The sequence below is a fragment of the Cetorhinus maximus genome, unplaced genomic scaffold (genome assembly GCF_964194155.1).
Source record: "Cetorhinus maximus unplaced genomic scaffold, sCetMax3.hap1.1 HAP1_SCAFFOLD_353, whole genome shotgun sequence".
Classification (NCBI taxonomy): Eukaryota; Metazoa; Chordata; class Chondrichthyes; order Lamniformes; family Cetorhinidae; genus Cetorhinus; species Cetorhinus maximus.
In genome coordinates, this window is record NW_027596299.1 from 347,419 (window position 1) to 366,080 (window position 18,662).

Sequence of the window (18,662 nt, forward strand, 5' to 3'; positions counted from 1 at the left end):
AACCCTATCTGTACCTTGCTCATCCTGCTTTCTACCCTTAATGTCACCTATTATCACATTCCTTAGCTAATATCACCACCGTCAACACCTCTTTGTCTATGACATATTTTGGTTATCTCCACCTATCACTGGCCCTCTATCCAGCTCTACCTGTCTCCACCCCTCCCCACCCCCCCCACCTTAAACCAGCTTATATTTTACCTCTTTTCCGAAGCGGAGGCAGCGTTACCGACAGTGGGTGGGCGGGAAGGCTTCAGAAACCCCCGGTGTAGGCCACAAGCCGCGAACAAGAAACTCCCGAACCGTTTCTGTCCGGTGCTGCGAATCTCCGGAGCCGCTGTTTCCCCGGGACCGGTTTAATGGCCACCATCTTGTTTCAGCGGGGAGGAGGGCGCATGTGCGGCCATATTGGTGACGTCATGGAGTGGGCGGGGCTTGGGCCGGATGACGAAGGCGGAAGAGAATGAGAGCGGGGAGCCAGGGCTGAGCACGTGACTGGGGAATGCCTGACTCCCCGAGGACAATGTGCATTGAGAAGGTGAGGCTGAGCTGCCAGTGGTTCAAGAAGGCAGCTCAACACCACCTTCTCAGGGGAAAATAGAGATGGGTAATAAATGCTGACCAAGCCATATACCACCATATACCATCAAATAATTAGAAAAAAAAATTCTGTACCAGGCTTGACTCTTGAATAAGAACATAAGAACTAGGAGCAGAAGTAGGCAATTCAGCCCCTCGGGCCTGCCCCGCCATTCATTACGATCATGGCTGATATCATTTCGGTCTCAACTCCAATTTCCCAACATCTCCCCATAACCTTTCAAACCGTTACGAATTAAAAATCTATCTATCTCCTCCTTAAGTTTATCCACTGCACTCTGAGGTAGTGAATTCCACAGATTTTGAGAAAAGCAATTCCTCCTCATCTCTGATTTAAATCTACCACCCCATAGCCTAAAACTATGGCCTCTCATTCTAGAATACCCCACAAGGGGAAACATCCGCTCCACGTCTACTTTGTCTGTCTCCTTTAGCACCTTATATACCTCAATTAGATCTCCTCTCATACTTCTAAACTTTAGCGAGTATGGGCATAAACTGCTGAATCTCTCCTCATTAAACAAGCCCCACATCTCTGGAATCAATCTAGTGAACCTCCTCTGAGCCTCCTCCAATGCAACTACATCCTTCCTCAAGTAAGGGAACCAAAACTGTGCACAGTACTCCAGGTGTGTTCTCACCAATGCCTTGTACCGTTGCAGCAACTTCCCTATTTTCATACTTTATTCCTTTAGCAATAAGTTACAAAATTCCAATTGCCTTCCTTATTGCCTGCAGTACCTGCATACTAGCTTTCAGCGATTCATGCACGAGGACACCCAGATCCCTCTGCACTGATGCATTCTGAAGTTTCTCTCCATTTAAATAATGTTGCCTTTTCATTCTTCCGACCAGAATGGATAAGCTCACACTTATGCAGTGAGATGTAGCTCTATTAAGTCCGTCTTCTTTATCCCCGCTTCTACTACCCCCTTCTCTTCTTTTCTTTCTCTCTCAGACAGTGGAGTTGAAGCCCGTGATCAGCCATGCTCATTTCGAATGGTGGAGCAGCTCAATGAACCGTATGGTTTATTCCGGTTCCTATCTGTTATCTTAAGGAGACCAGAGTCTTGTGTAGGCCCAGACCGAGTGGCAGGTTCCCTTCCCTGAAGGACATTAGTAAACCAGTTGGGTTTTTATGACAATCCAGCAGTTTTCATGGTCACTTTTTCCTCGTGCCGGCCCCACAAATTCCCAGATTCATTCAGCTCAATTTCACAACCTGCCTTTGTGTTTTTGTGGGTTCTCTCTCACTCCCTTTTTTCTGTTTTAAATCAATTTCACAGGGTATTAGAAGGGGAGGATTTTCAGTCGGGAAACTGAAACCAAACATCACATCTGGATCTGAAGGAGTCGCTCAATTTATCGTGAACTGATTTTGAACATGAAGGGAAAAAGCACTGTTCACAGTGGGGAGAAACCATGGAAATGTGGAGGCTGTGAAGAGGGATTCAGATGCCCATCTGAGCTGGAAACTCATTGGCGCTCTCACACTGGGGAGAGACCGTTCACCTGCTCCGAATGTGGGAAGGGATTCATTCGATCGTCCAACCTGCTGAGACACCAGCGAATTCACACTGGGGAGAGACCATTCACCTGCTCCGAATGTGGGAAGGGATTCATTCACTCATCCGACCTGTTGCAACACCAACGAGTTCACACGACGGAGAGACTGTTCACCTGCTCTGAGTGTGGGAAGGGATTCACTCAGTCATCCAACCTGCTGCAACACCAGCAAGTTCATACTGGGAAGAGGCCGTTCACATTTTCCGTGTGTGGGAAGAGATTCACTCGATCAACAGGGCTGCAACAACACCAGCGAGTTCACAAGGGGGAGAGGCCGTTCACCTGCTCTGAATGTGGAAAAGGATTCACTCAGTCATCCAACCTGCTGAAACTCCAGCGAGTTCACACTGACGAGAGACCTTATAAATGCTCAGACTGTGGGACGTGCTTTAAAAGTTCTGGGGAACTCGTGTCCCATCAACATGTTCACACTGACGAGAGACCGTTCAGGTGCTCTCACTGTGGAACTGGGTTCAGGCGAGCATCTCAACTCACTGTACACCAGCGAACTCACACTGGGGAGAGGCCATTCACCTGCTCCCAGTGTGGGAAGGGATTCACTCAGTTATCACACCTGTTGACACACCAGCGAGTTCACACTGGGGAGAGACCATTCACCTGCTCCCAGTGTGGGAAGGGATTCACTCATTCATTTAACCTGCTGATACACCAGCGAGTTCACGCATAAAGACAGTGATTGGATTTTACTGTTAATTATATTCAGGAGTGAACGATGTTTATTAGGGTCTGTTTCTCTGATGTTAAGTTCTAGGCATTAATGTTCTGGACAAAAGTCAAATAAATCAGCTTTGTATTACACACACAATATTGAGTCTTTTTAAATACAATGATGGGATTTTCCTGTTAACACCACCCGGGACTGAACGATTTTCACTGGGGAGTATTTCTGCGGATGCTAATAAATTCCAGCCCAGTTATAGGTGTTAATATTCTGGATAAAAGTCAAATAAATCAGCTTTGTGTAAAACACACTGTCTGGTGAATCTTGTTAATATCTCAAACACAAATTAGTTCCTTCTGAAGGACTCTCCCTCTCTCCTGTCTCCTCCATCCTCACCTCCAACAACAAGTGTGAGGAGCTCATAGAGCTTCTTTGTCACTGAGATTGAGACAATCCGATCAGCTGCCTCTGCTGCTTCCCTCCCTTCCACTAGCCCACCGGGACAAACTGTCTCTAAAGTCCCCTTGTCCGAGCCCTGAACCCACATCTTTCTCCAGTTTCTCTCCCATCTCCCCTCATGCCCTCTCAGTGCTCATCTTGTCCATGAGACCCACCTCTGTTCCCATAACCCTATTCACATTAAACTGTTGACCATCCAACTTCTCCATCTCAACAATATCAGCTAATGGTTCTGTCTCTCTCCTGGTACTGTTCCCCTCACCTTTAAATCCACCATCATCACCCATCCTAAAAAAAAACTTTTTCCACAATTGTCGTTGTAAACTACCACCCCATTTCCAACCTCCCTTTCCTCTCCAAAGTCCTTGTACTTGGTGTCCTCCAAGGATCTATCCTTGGCCACTCCTATTTCTCATCTACAGGCTGCCACTAGGTGACATCATCCAACTGTTACTAAATTATCAAACTGCTTATCTCACATCCAGTACTGGATGAGCAGAAATTTCCTCAATTAAAAATCAGGAAGACCAAAGCCATTGTCTTCGGTCACCACTACAAATTCCGTTCCATAACTACCGAGTCCATCCCTCTCCCTGGGAACTGTCTGAGGCTGAACGACACTGTTCACATTCTTGGTGTCATATTTGACTCCAAGATGAGTTTCTGACCACATATCCACACCATCACTAATACCAGATATTTCAATCTCCATAACGTCGCCTGTCTCCACCCCACCCCCAGCTCATCTGCTGCTCAAACCCTCATCCATGTTACCTTTAGACGTGATAGTTCCAGTACATTCCGGGCCAGCCTCTCACATTCACCCCATCCCCACACGGAAACATGAGATCATCCAAACTCTGCTGACCTTGAGCTTTCTCACATCAAGTTCCATTCACTCATCACCCCTGTGCTCATTGACCGACATTGGCTCCTGGTCAATTTTGCCTCAATTTTAAAACTTGTATCCTCAGTTTCAAATCCCTCCATGACCTCATCACTCCCTATCTCTGTAATCTCCAGTCACATGACCCTCTGCGCTCCTCTCATTCTGCCCTCTCGAACACCCAAGATTATAATTACTCCATCATTGGCGGCCCTGCCTTGATGTGAAGCTTTTAAGTTCCCTCCCTAAATGTGATGTGAGGGAACATTTTTTCACCCACAAGGTGGTTGGAGTCTCGAACTAACTTCCTGAAAGGGCAGTAGAGGCAGGTTCGATTGAGGGATTCAGAAGGGAGCTGGATTGCTACCTGAAAAGAGAGAATGTCCAAGGTTACGGGATAAGGCAGGGGAGTGGGACTAGGTGGAATGCTCTTTCAGGGAGCCAGTGCAGACTCAATGGGCCGAATTGCCTACTGCACTGTAAAGATTCTGTGATTATCCCTATTCTGATTGGGGAACATACTCCATCTGTATGATTGCAGTGCTGTTAATAAAGTCAGTGTGAGATAATCTGTTGTCAGCTTGATTACCTGGTGTCTCTAACCACACAATTCAATATTTAGAGTCAACAAGATGAACAAGGAAACACCTCATGGCCCAAAACCCCAGCTCGATATTCCCAGGAGAAAGTCTGTTATCTAACACCTCGAGTGGACAGAACAGAGGAAGATCCCAACTGTAAGGAACCCTCGAAAATTTGTAAATATCTTTCAAATGCTGACAGGTTCCAGCTGTGAGTTTCCATCACATTGAAGTTAAAGAAGGTGAGAGAACGGTTATTCTAGAAATATAAAAAACACTAGTTAGAGCACAGTCCAGTTCTGGTCAGCACTTTACAGGAAGGATGTGATCACACTGGAGAGGGCACAGAAAAGACTTATCTGGATGATGCCATGACTGGTGAATTTTAACCCTGAGGAGGATTTGGAGAGGCGGGTGTTGTTTTCTTTGGAATAGAGGATGCTGAGGGGAGATTTAATTGACGTGTATAAAATGATGAGGGTCCCAGATAGATTGGGTAGGAAGGACCTATTTCATTAACAGAGAGGCCAGTAACCAGGGGGCTGAGGTTTAAAGTAATTGGTGGGAGGATTAGAGGGGAGTTGAGTAATGTTTTCACTTAGAGGGTGCTGGGGAATTTTAAGTCACTATCTGAAAGGGTGGTAGAGGCAGAAATACTCACATTTAAAAAGTACTGGGTTATGCACCAGTCGTGCTGTAACCTACAGGACTACAGACCAAGAGCTGGAAAGTGGGATTGGACTGGACAGCTCATTTTCAGCCAGTGCAGACATGATGGGCTGAATGGCCTCCTCTGTGCTATAATTTCTCTGATTCTGTGCTGACAAGAGGTCCTCATGTTTTTATCCGAGACAGACCTCAGCCCAGTCATTTGCTCCAAGTATTGATGTGATGGTTCAAGTGAAGAGGTGCCAGGTATCAGGAGCAGCAGGAGCAGTGAATAAAATCGAGATGTCAGTGAATACTAATAAAGTTTATCAGTATCTTGTTTCATTTTAATAACTTCTGCTGAATGTGGCCCTCACCCAGTGCCAGGATATTGGCAGAGCCACCATGGAAAAGGAGTTTGACACCTCTGAGATAGACAATGTCAAACGGATCCTCAGTATCTCTGTAACCTCCTCCAGCCCCACAACCCTCTGTGTAAATACAAGATGCTGGTGTTGGATTACACCCTGAGATAGACAATGTCAACCTGATTCCCCTCATCCACCAGCACAGCAACTTCTTCACAAAACACAAACAGGTTTCTAAGGCATGACATTCTTTCCCGGAATCCATGTTGAGGATCTCGAATGGATTCTTCTCTCCCCCAGTGATCAGAAACAGAATCAGAAACCTTCAAGCATCTTCCCTGTGATCGTGGCCACACTGATGGGCCTGTCATTCCCTGGCTCTGATTTTTCCCTGATTTGGAAAGTGGGAACACCATGAGCTACTTTCCGATCTCAGAGAACAATCGCTGACTCTATTGAGCTGTTGAAGATACGGAAAAGAGGCTCACAGGGCACCCATTCCATCTCTTTAAACCCCCTTGGGTGGACATCATCTGGACCTGTAGCACCATCTAGTTTGATATTCCCTACTTTCTCCAGGGTGACAATCCCTTTCTATTTTAATATTGATGATGTTATTGACGACAGCACATCCCACAGCTGGAATTTGAGCATCATCCACAGGAATGCAGACTGATGTGAAACAGTCATTTAACAGTTCTGTCATAGCCTGGCAATCTGATTCAATCTGTCCTCAACTGTCTTTCAGTGTTTCAAAATTACGTTTAACCATCTTCCCACTCCTGATGGAGCTGGGAAAGCTTTGCTGTTATTTCCACAATTGTTCACCATCTTCTTTCCCAAAGATCTCTTCTCTAATGGCTGCTTTTCTCTCCCTCAATTGTGGGTGATATTTGTCCCAGTTCTCCTGGACACTGAATTCATCTTGTTCCAAACTGGGTTCAGTGTCAGACAGTTCAGGGAGTCAGGAATCATTCACCCCTAGACCTACACTGAGAGGTAAAGCCCCAGACAGTTCCTCAGTAAGGATTCCTCTGGTTCCTCACCGTATATTAGTCAGGATACTGAAACACTGCTTTCTCCCAATCCACTCCTGGAGGGCCCACTCCCCGAGCCTCCAACCTGCAGCAGGATCAGTGCTGGAGCTACACAGCGGGAGTGATTCCAGAGTAACTTTGAGGGTCGCAACCACATGGATGTTCAGGGTTGAGTATTTTTAGTTATCCTGGTGTCTAACACACATCAATAAAACAGGGAACTCCAGGAAATGTGCTCCAGGTCTTTCTTTATCTGTTGTATAATTCTCCCAGCAGTTAACAGGTACCTCTGAAATCATCTACCTGCTAATTTAATACAGAATTTTGCAAACTTATTTCAAATGTGTTTAATTCTGCCTTAAAGTAATCGATTTTGGTCTGTCACAAACACAGTAAATCTTCATAGAATAATTAGCACAGTAATTTTCAGACTGGAAATTTAAACCTGATTTTCCCTTTCAGTCAGAAACAGATCACAGTTTTACACCAACCTCTGATTTGACAGCACGTTTCCAGCATTCACCATTGTTCCTCCTGACTCTAAACACAGTTGTAAAGGAGCCTCCTGTTCTGGGTCCAGGAGCTCTGAACTATGGGGAAGAGAGCAGCTGGGACACATTTCTTACACACCTCAGGATTAACCCACACGGGGGCTTTGCTGTAAGTGAAGAGAGAGGAGAAAGAGCAAAGTACTGTTTGTCCCTCTCAGTGTGACCCTGAGGGACTGTGTCCAGGCTGAAGTTCTGTTCCTGCTGTATGATCCACGACCCAGATTGTCCTTTCTAAGCTCCAGCCAGGTGATGTTAAACACCCAGGTGGGAAAGGCAAAAAATCCACAACGTGTTTAAAATAAACCTGATTTATTTCACATTTATCCAGAATATTAAACTTCAGTCCAGTTACAGGGTTTATGAACATCATCAGAAACAAACTCCAACTGTCAGAATGGTTGAGTCCTGGATGTGGTTAACAGCAGCAATAACAGCAGAATCCAATTCCTGCAGCCGCTTGTGAACTCGCTGGGGTGTTAATAGGTGAGATGACTGAGTGAATCTCCTCCCACACACATAGCAGGTGAACAGCCTCTCCCCAGTGTGAATGTGTTTGTGTCTCAGCACCCATTTTGCTTTTAAATCTTGGCTCATGGTCAGACCTTTGAAAAGCTTTCTGACCCATGTAAACAAGTCGATGTGTATAGATGAAAGCAAAATACTGCACATGTTGGAAATCTAAAATTAGAAACAGAAAATGCTGGAAAAGCTCAGCAGGTCTGGCAGCATCTGTGGAGAGAGAAACAGAGTTAACGTTTCAAGTCGGTATGACTCCTCTTCAGAACTAATGTGTATGGAGGTGGGATGACGGAGTGAATCTCTCCCACACAGAACAAATGAATGGTCTCCTCCCCAGTGTGAGTGCGCTGGTGAACACTGAGTTCACATGATCACTTGAACCCAGTCCCACAGTGAGAGCACTTGAACAGGCTCTGGTCAGTGTGAACACGTTGATGGAACATCAGCTCCACAGAACTTTTATAACTCTTTCCACAATCTACACATTTAAAAGATCTTCCATCAGTCTGAATCCCTCCCCACACATGGAGCCAGTGAATGACCTCTCCCCAGTGTGAACTCACTGGTGTTGCAGCAGGATGGACAATCACCTGAACCTCTTCCTGCAGTGAGAGCAGATGAATGGAGTGGAACTGGAGTGAATGCACTGGTGAACCATCAATGAATGTGGGTTTTTAAAGCTCTTGTCACAGCCTAAACAGGTGTTTCGGCAGGGTGGAAGAACTAGCGAATCGACTTCCACACTTGGAGCAGGTGAATGGCCTCTCCCCAGTGTGAATTCGCTGGTGCACAGTGAGATTAAGTGATTGCCTGAACCCAGTCCAACAGAGAGAGCATCTAAATGGTCTGTTGTCACTATGAACACATACTGATATAGCCCCAGACCTGTCACTCAAACCCCTCAACTCCACCCAGTTCACAGCTCAATCTACCAGCTTGCAGCTTCCTGCACCTTGACCCCGCCCGGCCCAGGTGTGGGACAGTCCAAGGTGAGTCATTTGTGTAACCAGGGGAGTGGAGGAGGGGTGACATCCCGCCTTGTGCGGTGTCCCAAATGGTTCCATTCCCCCCTCCCCCAGGGCCTTCTATATACAGCATACAGACGGCTGATGGGCTTTGGGGATCCTCAGTGACCTGCACAGTTACATTATCCTGCACCCCGTCCCCGATTCACTGTGTGAAAAGGTTGTTATTCTTTATTGCTTCTACCCCATCGCCTAAACACTTTGTTTCACACAAGTCTTGCTTAAGACTTGTTTAATCCCAGGGCTACGGGGCAAAGGGAGGGAGGTCATAGAATCAGAGTTGTACAACACAGAAACAGGCCCTTCATCCCATCGTGTCCGTGCCGGCCATCAACACCTATCTATTACAATCCCACTTTCCAGCACTTGGCCCATAGCCCTGAGGTGGCACTAGGAAAATGGTTCCTTCAGTGAACAACACAGACAGGACGGGCCGAACGGCCTCCATCTGTGCTGTAACCATTCAATAATTGTCTGAGGTGTCTTTATCCCGCTGCTCCATTCCCAGTGATTCCCGCCTTCCGCTATTGTCCCTGGCTCCCTGTTTAATCAAGTAATTCCTCCCTTTCCTCTACTCACCCTGTGCAGTGCGTGTGTCAGGCTTCCTCTGGACACCTCCCCGCAACACCATCCCGGCCCCTTTAACCATCAGCAGCTTCCTGTTTGTCTGGTCTTAGTTTAAATTTACAGAATTGAAGGATTTAGATTCAAGCTCGCCTAAACTGACTGCTCTAAATCGGAAAATGTTTGTCCCTCACACCTGGATAGTTCATTTTGTTTAAAGTCATACCAAAAATGCAGTTACTGTCCTCAATTGAAGAGGCTCCTCATTTTAATCCGCACCAGACCCGAATATAAAAGAACGAACATTGTCCCCCAGACCCGAATGTGAAACAGTGAACATTATCCCCAGATCTGAATATAAAACAGTGAACATTATCCCCCAGACCCGAATATAAAACAGTAAACATTATCCCCCCAGACCCGAATATAAAACAGTGAACATTATCCCCCAGACCCGAATATAAAACAGTGAACATTATCCCCCAGACCCGAATATAAAACAGTGAACATTATCCCCCAGACCCGAATATAAAACAGTGAACATTATCCCCCAGACCCGAATATAAATCAGTGAACATTATCCCCCAGACCCGAATATAAAACAGTGAACATTATCCCCTAGACCCGAATATAAAACAGTGAACGTTATCCCCCAGACCCGAATATAAAACAGTGAACATTATCACCCGGACCCGAATATAAAACAGTGAATATTATCCCCCAGACCCAAATATAAAACAGTGAACATTATCCCCAGACCCGAATATAAAATAGTGAACATTATTCCCCAGACCCAAATATAAAACAGTGAACAATATCCCCCAGACCCGAATATAAAACAGTGAACATTATCCCCCAGACCCGAATATAAAACAGTGAACATTATCCCCAGACTCGAATATAAAACAATGAACATTATCGCCCAGACCCGAATATAAAACAGTGAACATTATCCCCCAGACCCGAATATAAAACAGTGAACATTATCCCACAGACCCGAATATAAAACAGTGAACATTATCCCTCAGACCCGAATATAAAACAGTGAACATTATCCCCCAGACCCGAATATAAAACAGTGAACATTATCCCCCCAGACCCGAATATAAAACAGTGAACATTATCCCCCAGACCCGAATATAAAACAGTGAACATTATCCCCAGCCCCGAATATAAAACAGTGAACATTATCCCCCAGACCCGAATATAAAACAATGAACGTTATCCCTAGACCCGAATATAAAACAATGAGACTGGAGTTTCATGAGGCCGAGACTTCTGTTGTCGATGTGGTAAATTAATTTGGGACAATACCTTTAAAAATTCTGAGTCTACAATCCTGACATGAATCTGAAAGTGCTGGAATTCCTCAGCAGGTCAGGCCTTCATCTGTGGAGAGAGAAACAGAGTTAACATGACAGCTTTGTGACCTTTTATCTGACCTGAGAATATATAGAAATGTAACAGTTCATTACCAGGTCAAAAGAAGACACTTCACAGACTTCTGGAATCAAATTGACTTCAACAATTTTCTATCATAATCTCTGCCTCCATTTGTTTCTTGTTTCTTTAAGTATTTGTTTTCCTTTCTCATTTCTCTATCATTTTCTCCACATTGTTTTCAGACTGCTGTTATCGTGTCATTCGCATCTCATCTAGACACGTCTTTTGTTTTTTTAATGGGGCCATTACCACTTCTTTTGACCTTACATCATGAAATCTTTTGTCAGTTAATCTGTCCCACCCTGCAGCCTTTCAGAGACCTTTCCTTCTGTTCCTCTTCCCACCTCCCCCATTTCACTGGCTCACGGACCTGAAATGTCAATTCTGTTTCTCTCTCCATAGGTTCTTCCAGACCTGCTGGAGTGTTTCCAGTTTTTACTGCTTAGTTCATATTTGAAGCATCGCAGTATTGTTCGTTTTTCCATTCCAAGCACTCTACCTGATTAGTTTAACCTCTGTGTGGGAAAGCATTTAGAAGCTGGAATCTAGGTCAAAATAAAGTCATTTGTACAATTGTGGTTTCATTAAAGCCTGTTCAGGCCAAATCGTGTTGAACTAAATTTCTTGAGTTATTTGTTAAGGCAACAGAGAATGTTGATGAGATTAAAACGGTTGATGTGAACATGAATTGCTAAACAGCATTTGATACAGCGCCAAGTAACAGGCTTGTCAGCAAAGTTAAAGCCCATGGGGCAGAGGCAGCATTGGATGCGTGACAGGAAACAGCACGCATGGTAAACGGTTGTTTTTTCAGATTGAAGAAAAATATAGAGTGGGATCAAAAGGAGTCGGTGTTAAGACCACTGTATTCTTGATATATATTAAAGACCTAGTCTTGTGTGTGCAGGGCAAAATTTGCAAACGAAGCCAAATTTTCAAGTTGCGTTTACAGTGAGGAGCATAGTGATAAACCTCAAGAAGACATAGACAGGATGAAGGATTGGGTAGACATGTAAACAGGTAGAATATAATTCAGAGAGGTGTGAAGTGATTTATTTTGGTAGGGAGGACGAGGAGAGACAAAATAAAATAAAGGGTACAATTGTAAAAGGGTGCTAGAGCAGCGTAATCTGGGGCTATATGTACACAAATCATTGAAGATGGCAGGGCAGACTAAGAAAGCAGTGAATAAAGCATGTGGAATCGGGAATAAAGTAGAAAATCAACAAGTTAGAATAAACCTGAATAAAACACTGGCTTAGCCCCAACTGCAGTATTGTGTCCAATTCTGAGCCCCTCACTTCAGGATGAATGTGAGGCATTCGAGAGTGTGCAAAAAAGATTCACGAGAGATGATGAACTTCAGTTAGGTGAAGTTGGGTTTGTTTTCCTTGGAAGGGGAACCGTTCTCTTGCATCTTTCCTGGGCCCTCTGACTTCAATTCCTTCTGAAATTGCAGCCATTTCTTGTTATTGATGTGGGTCATTAAGAAACAATGGACTCTTATGATGTCATCCAGTCCCAGTGCGATGATGTCATCCAGTCCCAGTGCGATGATGTCATGAAGACTATTAAATACCAGCGGAGCCTTAGTGGTGAAAATAGTTTTGTTCGAGATGGCAGCAAGTCCATTACTGATAGATCAGCAAATGGAATTAATGGGAAAGAAAGTGAGGCAGCTCATGAACACCAGGAATATTGTTGTGAATTATGAAGGTGAACAACGTGTACAGTATACATGCCCCGTTTCCCGACACGCGGCCCCCGTCTCCCGAGACGGTGTCCCCTATCTTTAAGTCCTTCCAGTTTGGATAAAAGGTCTCAGACCTGAAACATGCACTCGGCTTCCCTCTCCACAGAAGCTGTTTGACCTGCTGAGAGTTTCCAACATTTTCTGTTTTGAGGTCGGATTTCCAGCATCTGCAGTATCTTGTTTCAGGGTCACAGTGGATCAGTTTTCTCTGACTTATCGTTCCCTGTTTAAAGGTGAAGAAGGAGCTTTAAATAATGAGACAATAACTGTCCCCCTGTTCGATATGAAACTAAACTCACTGTTAATTCCTCCTCAGTAACAATTGTAAACACAAATCTTCTAGCCGGGATTGAACCGGGGACTTTCTCATGTAAAGTAAAGGTGATAATCAGTGCACTAGGGAAATGAGTGTGAATCCCCCCCGGTCAGAGGGGAACTGACCATCCATCTCTAGCTCTAATTCCCAAACAGAAAATGCTGCCAAGAATCAGCAAGTCAGGCTGAGTCTGTGGCCGCCCTGACCATCTGACACCGTCACAATGCCCGGCTGATTGACGGCAGGTCCGGACCAATAGGAAGAGGGGGCGGAACGGAGGACCGAGCGGGAGCGGCTGGTCCTCCAACCAATCGGAGTGAATGAGGGGCGGGACCGGGCTGGGAGTGAAGCATGCGCAGTGTGAGTAATGGCGATGGAGAGACGCTTCTCGGACCCGTAATCGGTAAGGAAGAGAATAGTTGGGCGGAGGGAGCGGTCGATTGGGCGGGTGGGTGGAGCGGATTGAGAAACTTGTTGTGCAATCAGGAAACCCCAAAATTGAACTTTGCGGTCGCCCGCTTGCACGGAGCGGGGGCCGCAACCCCCATAAATCGGGCCCAGTTATCGGCCGCCATCTTTATTGGGGTCAATGTGCAGCAGGGCGCATGCGGGGCCGCCATCTTTGTAGGGGGCAAGGTTTTGAATGACTGGGAGGAGCTTGTTTCCCATTGTTCAGAATGGAGACAATTTGTCCATCAAGTTGCAATACCCTTTGAGTCCCAATGTCTTATTGCTGAGGCAGAGCGGCGACAGGGAAAGAAGGAAAAGGAAGCAAATTCTGCTTCCCGAATTCTGCTACCTCGTGCCACGTCCTGCCCACTATGTCCAAAGATCTGTGGGTCTTTTCAGTCCTATGAAGACCCAGGGCAGAAACCTGCGTCCCTGAGGAGACGTCATCCTGCCTTTGTGTTTCTGTGGGTTCTCTCTAACTCCCTTTTTCTTGTTTTAAATCAATTTCACAGGGGATTAGAAGGGGAAGATTTGCAGTCGGAAAACTCAAACCAAACATCACAACAGGATCTGATAGAATCGCCCAATTTATCGAGATCTGAATATCATCGGTTTATGGACATGGAAGGAAAAAGCACCGTTCACAGTGGGGAGAAACCGTACACATGTTCTGTGTGTGGACGAGGCTTCAGCCGATCATCAGACCCATCAAAACATAAATGCAGTCAAAATGGGGAGAAGCCATGGAAATGTGCAGATTGTAGGAAGGGATTCACTGATACAGTTCAGCTGGAAACTCAGCGGGACAGTCACACCAGGAAGAGGCTGTTCACCTGCTCAGATTGTGGGAAGAAATTTGTTAATTCATCCAACCTGCTTACACACCAACGAGTTCACATTGGGGAGAGACCGTTCACCTGCCCTGAGTGTGGGAAGGGATTCATTAATTCATCCAATCTGCTGAGGCACCAGAGAGTTCACACGAGTGAGAGACCGTTCACTTGCTCCAAGTGTGGGAAAGGATTCACTCAGTCATCCAGCTTGGTGATGCACCAACGGGTTCACACTGGGGAAAAGCCGTTCACATGCTCCGAGTGTGGGAGGGGATTCACTGACTCATCCAACCTGCTGGCACACCAGCGTGTTCACACTGACGAGAGACCGTTCAGGTGCTCTCACTGTGGGACTGGGTTCAGGCGAGCATCTGAACTCACCATACACCAGCACACTCACACTGGGGAGAGGCCATTCACCTGTACGGAGTGTGGGAAGGGATTCACTGATTCATCCACCCTGCTGAGGCACCAGCGAATTCACACTGGGGAGAGACCGTTCACCTGTACACAGTGTGGGAAGGGATTCACTCAGTTATCCAGCCTGCTGAGACATGAACAAACTCACACTGAGGGGAGGCCATTCAGCTGCTCCGAGTGTGGGAAAGGATTCGCCCATTCAAACAACCTGGTGAGACACCAGCAGGTTCACACTGGGGAGAAGTTGTTCACCTGCTCTGAGTGTGGGAAGAGATTTGCTCAGTCATCCCACCTACAGACACATCAACGAATTCACACTGATGAGAGACCGTTTAAATGCCCAGACTGTGGGAAGTGCTTTAAAAGTTCCGGGGAACTGATGTCCCATCAACTTGTTCATACTGATGAGAGACCGTTCAGGTGCTCTCACTGCGGGACTGGGTTCAGGCGATCATCTCAACTCATTTTACATCAGCGAACTCACACTGGGGAGAGGCCGTTCACCTGCTCCGAGTGTGGGAAGGGATTCACTCAGTCATCCCACCTGCAGACACACAAGCGCACTCACACAGGGGAGAGGCACTTCACCTGCACCACGTGTGGGAAGGGATTCACTCAGTCATCCCACCTGCTGACACACCAGCGAGTTCACACTGGGGAGAGGCCATTCACCTGCTGCAAGTGTGGGAAGGGATTCACTCAGTCTGCTAACCTGCTGAAACACCAGCGAGTTCACAAATAACTGCAGTGATTGGATTTTGCTGTTAATCACAACCAGACTGAGCCATGTTCATTCGGGCCTGTTTCTGCTGATGTTAATAAACACCAGCCCTGTCATCGTGGTTCTCACTCTGAATAAAAATTAAATTAATCAGTTTTGTGTTAAACACACTGTTTTGAGTCTCTTTAATATCTCAAACACACGTTAATTCCTTTGAAGGGCTCTCCCTCTCCTTCAAATCTGCCATCATCGCTCTCTCCTCAATAAAACCAACCCTTGACCCCAATGTCCTTGTAAACTACCTCTCCATTTCTTTCCACCCTTCCCTCTACCAAACCCTTGTCACCATCCAAATCCATGCCCATCAGACTTGGAACTCTATGTTTCAATCCGTGCAATAAGATTCCTGCCCCTGTCACAGTATCGAAACAGCTCTTCTCAAAGTCACATATTACATCTGATGTGAATGTGACAAAGGTAAACTCTCCCTCACAGTCCTTCTCGGCCTGTCCGCAGTCTTTGACACCATTGACCAAACCATCCTCCTCCAATGCCTCTCCACTGGTGCCCTGCTGGGTGGGACTGCAAGCTCCTGATTCCTTTCTTATCGATCTCATTGTAACCAGAGAATCACCTACAGGAGCTGTGATTACCTGAGTTACATTTTCACAGACTGACTCACCCGGTAAGTGATCAGATGTCACTGAACTTTGATATAAAAATGTTCCATTTTCACTCTCAGAGTGACCGTATCTTACAGACCAAGCCCTTCTTTCCAGATTAGCCCTTCTGGATAAGATCAACAGAGAAGCGTGAAGACGTTCCAGTTCACAACCCAAACTCATAGAGGTAAAAAATGTTTGCTAATTCATGTTAAAAAATAGAGCATAGCAGAACAATTTTGTGTTAATGTATGACAGACTTTACTGAAAAAGATTAATTACTGAACATTGGCCAACAGCTCCATTCTTGCAGGATGGAGATGGTAGGAGTTGGATATTAATCATTCTTATTTTGCAATCCCTATGTTAGCAGAAAATCACTAATTTATACAGACTCGCTCACACAGTCAGTGATCAGAACTCACTGGACTGTGACAAGCTGTGTTTACCTGAGTTATATTTATACAGGCTCACTCACTCAGTAAGCGATCAGGTCTCACTGAACTATGACACAATCATATTCTAATCACTCTCACACAGACTGTATCTTGCAGGCCAAGTTATTCTACCCTCATCAGCCCTTCTGCACAAGATTGACACACAACAAGATCACAGTGCTACAAACATTTGGAACTTCTTGTTAGAATGTAAATTGGGAGAACAATGGTCTATTGGTCTCTTACAGACATAGAGATAGAGATTGACAGTCAGGATTAACCAACAATTTTTACCACATCACACAATTGGTATGACGCAGAAGGAGGCCATTTGGTCCATCGTGTTTGCACTGGCTCTCCCAAAGAGCAACTCACCTAGTCCCATTCTCCCACCTTACCCTTTACGTCCTCCCGTTTCTGATAACAGTCTAATTCCTTCCTGAAAGCTTCAGTTGAACCTGCCTCCGCCACACTCTCAACCTGTGCATTCCAAAATTTAATTGCAATGCTGCATAAGAAGTTTCTCCACATATCGCTTTTGCTTCTTTGAATAACTTCTTTAAATCTGTGCCCTCTCGTTCTTGATCCTTTCACGAGTCAGAACAGTTTCTTCCTATAGACTCTGTCCAGACGCCTCATGATTCTGAATGCCTCCATCAAATCTCCTCTGAGCATCTTTTCTCTCATGCCACCATGCTAACCTTTCCAATCTATCTTCATAACTCAAGTTTCTCAACTCTGGAACCATTCACGTAAATCTCTTCTATACTCTCTCCAATGCCTTCACATCCTTCCTAAAATTCAGTGTCGAGAACTGTAAGCAATAATCCAGCTGAGGTCTAACTAGTGTCTTATACAAGCTCAGCATAACCTCCTTGCTCTTGTACTCTGTGCCCCTATTCAAAAAATCCAGGAAACTGTATCACTTATTAACCATTCTCTCAACCTGCCCTGCCACAATGACTTAGGTACATATACACACAGGTCCCTCAGCTCCTGCACCCCCCTTTAGAGTTGTACCCCCTAATTTATACTGTCTTCCTGCCAAAACTTATCGTCTCACATTTCTCTGGATTGAACTTCAGCTGCCACCTCTCCACCCATTCCACCAGCTTGTCTATGAACTTTTGAAGTTCTACAATATCCTCCTCACAGTTTGTGATTTTTCTGAGTTTTGTATTATCCACAGATTTTGAAATGTTGCCTTTGCCCCAAGATCTAGGTCATTAATGTATGGCAGGAAAAGCAATGGTCCCATAACCATACCGCTGCGGAACTCCATTACAAACCTTCCTCCAGTGCAAAAAATATCCACTAACTGCTACTCTCTGTTTCCTGTTATGCAGCCAATTCCGTATCCATGTTTCTACTGTCCCTTTTGTAACCTGAGCTTTAACTTTTCTCACAAATCTTTTGTGCAGTACTTAAACAAACGCCTTTTGGAAGTCCATGTACACCATAGTGACAGCATTGCCCTCATGAACCTTCTCTGTTACCTCTTCAAGAAACTCCATCAAATTAGTTAAACATGATTTTCCTTTAAGAAATCCATGCTGGCTTTCCATAATCAACCTGCATTTGTCAATGTGATGATTAACTTTGTCCAGAATTATTGTTTCTAGGAGTTAACCTAATTGGTCTGTAGTCGCTGGGCATATCTTTACGCCCTTTTTTGATCAAGAGTGTAAAGTTTGCAATCTTTAGTCCTTGGGGTCTACCCTTGAGTCTACAGAAGACTGAAAAATTATGTCCAGTTCCTCCGCAATTTCAACTCACATCTTGCAGTATCCATGGATGCATCACATCTGGTCCTGGCGACTTAACAACTTTAAGTACAGATAGGATATTCAATACTTCTTCTTTCCCGCTTTTAAACCCATCTAGTGTCCGAATTACTTCACATTTTTACCATGGTCTGGGTAGCATCTTCCTCCTTGCTAAAGACAGGTGCAAAGTATTCATTTAATACCTCAGCTATATGTCTGCCCCCTTGTGTAAATTCCCTTTTTGCCCCATATCAACCCTGGTCTGAAGGTTTGGAGCTCGAACATGGTATTTATTATTCTTCAGCCCCTATGCTAACAGAAACCCTACCCTCAATTCCCCGGGTTCAGACAAAGATTAACTGAGACACTGTTTCT

At 45.3% G+C, this 18,662-nt stretch overlaps 1 protein-coding gene across 1 annotated transcript in view; it reads left to right on the plus strand.

Moving 5' to 3' along the window:
• LOC144673364 (uncharacterized) overlaps positions 1-18,662 on the plus strand; it is an 87,719-nt gene that overhangs the window by 57,879 nt on the left and 11,178 nt on the right. Inside the window, 2 exon segments of the mRNA XM_078535249.1 lie at positions 2,104-2,842; positions 13,968-15,427. Of these exon segments, the coding sequence (XP_078391375.1) occupies positions 2,104-2,842; positions 13,968-15,427 (2,199 nt within the window).